This window comes from Triticum dicoccoides, chromosome 5A, assembly GCF_002162155.2.
Source record: "Triticum dicoccoides isolate Atlit2015 ecotype Zavitan chromosome 5A, WEW_v2.0, whole genome shotgun sequence".
In the NCBI taxonomy this organism is placed as follows: domain Eukaryota; kingdom Viridiplantae; phylum Streptophyta; class Magnoliopsida; order Poales; family Poaceae; genus Triticum; species Triticum dicoccoides.
The window spans coordinates 602,896,147-602,901,321 of record NC_041388.1 but is presented as its reverse complement, the minus strand read 5'-3'; the positions used below and the strand labels follow the sequence as shown (position 1 = coordinate 602,901,321).

Below are 5,175 nucleotides of genomic sequence, written 5' to 3'. Positions count from 1 at the left end.
TTTTTTGCACATTTTTTTAATAATTTTGTCCAAAGGTTAAGATAGACCGACGCAAAGCCGAAAAGCCGAAAAAACAAAAAAAAATCATGTAAAAAGCTGAAAAAACTGGAAAAAAAATCCGGATCAAGCGCCCGGGAGCGCGCGACACGTGACGGCGGCTGAGAGCGTGCCATCAGCTCACTTCAAATGACCCTTACGAAGTTCATGAGCGTTTCCCCTTCATAAGCTAGAAAGGCCCTTGTATCTATGGACTTAAACTTACCGGCTCAACACGAATTGACGTCTGATTCTAAGAAAAACACGAATTGCTGTCTCGTCCGCAAGTGTGCCCTCGTCGTCCTCCCTCCGTCCATCGCACTCTGCGTGCGGTTACCCCTTCTCCTTGGCGTACCAAGTTCCCCTGCCACTCGCGTCGCCGGCAGATATGCTAATATCTCCAGGACTCGCGGCGCCGGCGGCCTCTCACCCGTCCCCTTTCCTCGCCGCCGCCTGCCTCGGCGACCGCGCTGCTCTAGGAGGCCTCGTCCAGCCGGCCGCAACGACGTCGAAGACCCGCTGCTACAGCCGCCCGCTGCTCCGCTATGCGACCGCCGACGCCGCTTCTATTGCGGGCAGCGTATCGACCAATGACACTCGGTGCCGCCTGGACCGCGACGAGCTCCGCAGGGTCTGCCAAGAGCCCGACCTCGAGGGAGCAGTTAACCTGCTCGACGAAATGCTTACCCGGAGAGGCGGCGCCGGCGCGTCGGGCCAACTCGCGCCGGAAGAGCAGGCCGCGGTCCTCCAGTGCTACGTTGACGCGCTCTCGCTGGCCTCCCTCAGACGAGGTCACCGCTTGCTCGCCAAGTCCACGTCCCGGTACTCCGGGATCGCCATGCCCATCGTGCACAGGATCGCCACGCTGTACTGCAAGCTCGGCGCCCCTGCCGACGCGCGGCGCGTCCTTGAGGGAGCGTCGAGGCCGGCACCAGGAAAGCCCGCGGACGCGGCGCAGGCCAAGCGGAAGGAGGCCTACGAGAAGGTGCGCGAGCTGCACGAGGAGATACGCGCGGCGGGGTACGTGCCGGACACCCGCTTCGTGCTGCACGACATCGACGAGGCCGCCAAAGAGCGCGCCCTCATGTACCACAGCGAGCGCCTGGCCATCGCGTTCGGGCTGGTGAGTACCCCGCCCGGCACGCCGCTGCGGGTCATGAAGAACCTCCGCATCTGCGGGGACTGCCACACCGCCGTCAAGCTCATCGCCAAGGTGACCGGCCGCGAGATCATCGTCAGGGACAACAAGCGGTTCCACCATTTCAAGGACGGCGCCTGCTCCTGCGGGGATTACTGGTGAGACGCCTCCACCGCACCATTGACATCCATTTCTCTCTTACTGATTACTGGGTAATTCAGTGTCTCTACCAAGCCTGTAAATTTTGGCAGGCTTTTGGCCTTGTGTAAGTGGAGAGAACAATGAAGCAATTTGTTTAGCCAACATGTGACATGATGCATTACCCAGCAAGACGACACTGATCGAAAGATTGTGCACTGCTACAACGAAATCTGATTGATCAAACATGATGAAGCTCACAATTCCTCCTAGGACAACCCCTCGTATTTTCACAAATCGAAGCAAAGAATCAAGAGAACAAAACAGGGAAGCTGATGAAAGCTATCATGTGCAGTGGGGAGGGAGGAGGTATCAGGGGCTCTGCTCAATCCGTGCCCGGCGAGGCCGCGCCACCACGGACCGCGGCTGTGACTGGCAGACCTGCGCCGGGAACTTGCATCCGAACCTCTTGGTCACCATTGAGCCCCACCTGCCCTCCGCGGCCGGTGCCGCCGCCGCTCCTCTATCCCCAGCAGCGCCGCCTCGGCGGTCTATCTTCTGGATGGCTTTCCTCATGGTGGTGCACTGGCGCTCCAGCTCCTGCACCCGGTTCCGCATGCTGTCCATGTCCAGCCTGAGCATTTGGTTCCCCCTCGTCGCCACTCGCCACGTCCGTCCGCCGTCGCTCTCGCCTTCTTCCTCTCCTTGGCCTGCCGCACCGCCTTCATTCGCCACGATCGTCCGGGCGATGGCCCGACGCAGCTGGAGCTGCTCGAAGAAAAGCACCTGCACCACCGTCCGCAGGGGCAGCCGCTCGTTCTGCGCCGCGTGCGTGCACGCTTCCAGCGTCAGCTTGCGCCCGTCCACCACGCCGCTCACCTTCTCCTTCTCCTCCTCCCTCAGCGCTGGATGTGCCTGCACAAAGAACGGCGGCGGCGGCTTCTGAGCACCGGCATTGAGCCGCAAGCATCGATCAAGATGGCATTCAGAATGTGTTCGGCAGAAACCTTGATGTAGATGTCGACGGCACGGTAAAGGCCATCGTCGTAGACGCGGGCGCCGTCCGGCAATGCCCAGGCGAGGTCGCAGAACTTGTCCGTCTTCAGGTTGGCGTCCGTGGCGATCTCCCCCAGGTAGGCGTCCATCAGCCTGCCCACGGCCAGCATGGCCCGTCGGCTGGCCTCTCTGCCCGGCGTCTCCGCCTCGCTGCCCTCCTCGTCGACCTCCTCGACGCCGCCGCCTCGGCCCTCGAGGAAGTGCCGCACGATGCGCTCCACGCAGTCCACGTCGTAGAGCGTCTCCACGAGGTACGAGTAGCTCGGGATGAGCAGGTCGTCGACGGACGCGTCGGGTAGCCTGGAGGCCACGCGCCGCTCCAGCATGTCACGGGAAGCCTCTGATGCCTGGAGAATGTTTGCCGTGCGCAGGAGGCCGAACAGGACGCGCGCGGTGGTGGCGCCCACTGCCGTGCCGGTGTGGGCACTGCTCTTGATGGTCTCCTCGGGGAGGTTGACAATGACGGTCTCGAGAAGCGCCTTCTGGTCGCCATCCGCCGACCGCGGGGCGGCAGCCGCGGCGGCGCCGCCACCGCCAGTGTGCCGGTCGGAGCGTGACAGCCCAGGGATGGATCGCTTGGCGTAGGCGATGAGAGCCCCTTCGAGGACCTCAGGGCCGACGCCCCGCTCCCTCATGGCTGCAATGACACGGGTGAACGTGGCCAAGGACAAGCCGGCGAGGTCGTCGAACAGCGTGGACGTGGCCCCGGCGCCGGCATTTTTCTTGTGACGGGGCCGGTCGCCGGCTCCCGCGTCATTGATGGGCCAGCCGAAGAGCGCGGTGGGCGTGGACGCGGCGGCCTTGGCCGCAATGGCGTCGACGCAGCGGGACACGAGGCCGAGGTCGTCGGCGAGGGGGAGGAGGTCCTCGCAGGACTTGAGCGCGCGGATGGCGTCCCTGGGGTTCCGGAGCACGGTGTGCGACATGAAGCGGTCTGCGCGGGAAACGAGGTTGTCCTCGGCGTGGTCGTCGGACATGCCGAGGCGCTCGGCGGCGCAGCGCAGCGGCGCGGCGGTGGCCGGCGTGAGGTCGAGCTTGACGCCGTAGCAGAACTTGGCGGCCAGCTCGAACGCGTCGGCGCCGCCGGGGAAGTCCGGGAGGCGGATGCGGTGCGCGTCGGCCTCTTCGTCCGCCTCCAGCACCACCTGCTCCTCCCTGATCTCCCCTGCCCCCTCATCCTCCCCTTCCTCCTCCCCTCCCCCGGCATGCCTCGCCAGGCTCGACTCCTTGTTCATAATCAGGTCGTGGATCTTCTTGCTCTTGGACATTAGCGGGAACTGCAAGCAAGGCATCAAACAAAACCTCAGCCGCCGGCCACTTTAATTTCAATTCAAGATCAAGAACCGCAGTGAAATTCGACGCTCGAGACAGAGCACGGCAGATACGAGCGAGATTGGCAGCGGACGACGGAGAGCAAGACAAACAAGAATGCGAGCTCCTGGAACTGTTGCTACGGGCGAGGGATGGGGAAAAGCGGGAATTTCATGGCAGAGTAGAGACAAGATTCAGCAGCAACTAACCTTGTGGAGATGGAAGGTCATGTCGCCCACCTCGATCACGACGTCGCTGGGCAGCCCCGTGGTGCAGAACCTGCCGAAGCACAAGCACAAACAAAATTAAAGATCACGGAACGCCAAATGCAACCGCCCGGCGGAAGAGACGACGAGGATCAGTCGCTTGCCATGCTTGGCCCTTGGGGCTGTGCTGCTGCTGCGGCTGCTCCTCCCGGGCCATCTCCCTCTTGCCCTTGGCCCTCCTGCTCCCCTGCATCATCGCGACGATCCTCACAGCCACTCTCCGCTAAGGCATTCGGGGGTCGCGTGGAAGGAGCAGGAGGACGGGGAGCTCGGTCGGTCGCAATAATGGCGTGCCCCTGGTATTCTGGCGCCTGTATTAGGTGCGGAGTTAAATGGTTCCGATTACAGGAGGGAGGAGGGAGACGGAGGCAGGATGGCGTTTTTGGTTTTCTTTGAGCTCTGCCGCTCCGCTTGCCTCAAAAGCACGTATCCTCCATCACCCCACCCCACCCCCCTTTGTTAATCTCTTTATTATTCAACCAGCAGCAGCAGGAGGAGGAGGAGGAGTACTCGCTTTGTCCTAAACTACAGTTTGAGCAGCCCCTCTCTGCAACTGCAAGACTGCCGTCCACTCTACTGACAGACAAAAAATACTCTTCTTTTTCCGGTGTATCGCCATCAGGATCGACCACGGCAAAGAGTGAAGCTCACGTAGAGTGCTGCGCCGTTCACGTGTTCGGTATGCCTCCACCTGGCCCTCCCAACCACCTCGCATAAAACTTGTAGCGCCGGAGCAGTTTCCTAACGCAGCAGTTTCCCGGGAATTGGAAACGCCAAGATTTTTACAGTGTGGTACTCAACAAGACAAGTAGATAACTCACCGACAATTTACTCCATTTGTAAACCAGCTCTAGGATGGTAGTGATCCGGGGACTGTCTGGATCACGCGACAAGCCAAAAGCGGCATTAGATTAACCCAACTGGGCGCGAGCCGGGCTGATTAAGCGCTAACAACGGGAGGAATGAAGGGAATCTCGCGGCACGAGACCAGGTAAAGACTGTTCTTTTCGTTAAGACCAACGTCCATGCCACCATTACTACCATATGATCCGGCCATCTTTCTCTGTCAGACAGGTCAAGAAGACCAAGAGCAGTGAAGCCTGCCTGCAGGTTTTTGAACTTTGAACTCGCGCTGCTGCTGCCGTGCTGCGTGCCTAGGAGAGATATTTGAACGGCCTGACTGGGCGGTGATAAACGGGGAGGCGTGATCCGGCCATGAATGCCGGAGGC

At 61.0% G+C, this 5,175-nt stretch overlaps 2 protein-coding genes across 2 annotated transcripts; one reads left to right on the top strand and one right to left on the bottom strand.

Moving 5' to 3' along the window:
* The first annotated feature begins 295 nt into the window (after positions 1–295).
* LOC119303280 lies at positions 296–1,522 on the top strand. Its single transcript, XM_037580393.1, has 2 exons — positions 296–1,332; positions 1,426–1,522. Exons 1-2 carry the CDS (start codon positions 425–427, stop codon positions 1,457–1,459), a joined length of 942 nt encoding a protein of 313 aa, XP_037436290.1. The 5' UTR covers positions 296–424; the 3' UTR covers positions 1,460–1,522.
* LOC119303279 (BTB/POZ domain-containing protein At5g66560-like) lies at positions 1,513–4,404 on the bottom strand. The gene is made up of 4 exons (XM_037580392.1): positions 4,050–4,404; positions 3,889–3,958; positions 2,320–3,645; positions 1,513–2,227 (listed from the first exon to the last, which is right to left on the bottom strand). Exons 1-4 carry the CDS (start codon positions 4,139–4,141, stop codon positions 1,685–1,687), a joined length of 2,031 nt encoding a protein of 676 aa, XP_037436289.1. The 5' UTR covers positions 4,142–4,404; the 3' UTR covers positions 1,513–1,684.
* Between the last annotated feature and the right edge of the window lie 771 nt (positions 4,405–5,175).

What these genes read in the sequence shown, in the direction of transcription:
- LOC119303279 (XM_037580392.1), bottom strand. Translation starts at nt 4,141, where the DNA reads ATGATGCAGGGGAGCAGGAGGGCCAAGGGCAAGAGGGAGATGGCCCGG. An exon ending in AGCCCCAAGGGCCAAGCATG is followed by an intron (nt 3,959 to 4,049) that starts GCAAGCGACTGA and finishes GTGCTTCGGCAG; the next exon opens with GTTCTGCACCACGGGGCTGC. An exon ending in CCGTCGACATCTACATCAAG is followed by an intron (nt 2,228 to 2,319) that starts GTTTCTGCCGAA and finishes TTCTTTGTGCAG; the next exon opens with GCACATCCAGCGCTGAGGGA.
- LOC119303280 (XM_037580393.1), top strand. Translation starts at nt 425, where the DNA reads ATGCTAATATCTCCAGGACTCGCGGCGCCGGCGGCCTCTCACCCGTCC. An exon ending in TGCTCCTGCGGGGATTACTG is followed by an intron (nt 1,333 to 1,425) that starts GTGAGACGCCTC and finishes AAATTTTGGCAG; the next exon opens with GCTTTTGGCCTTGTGTAAGT.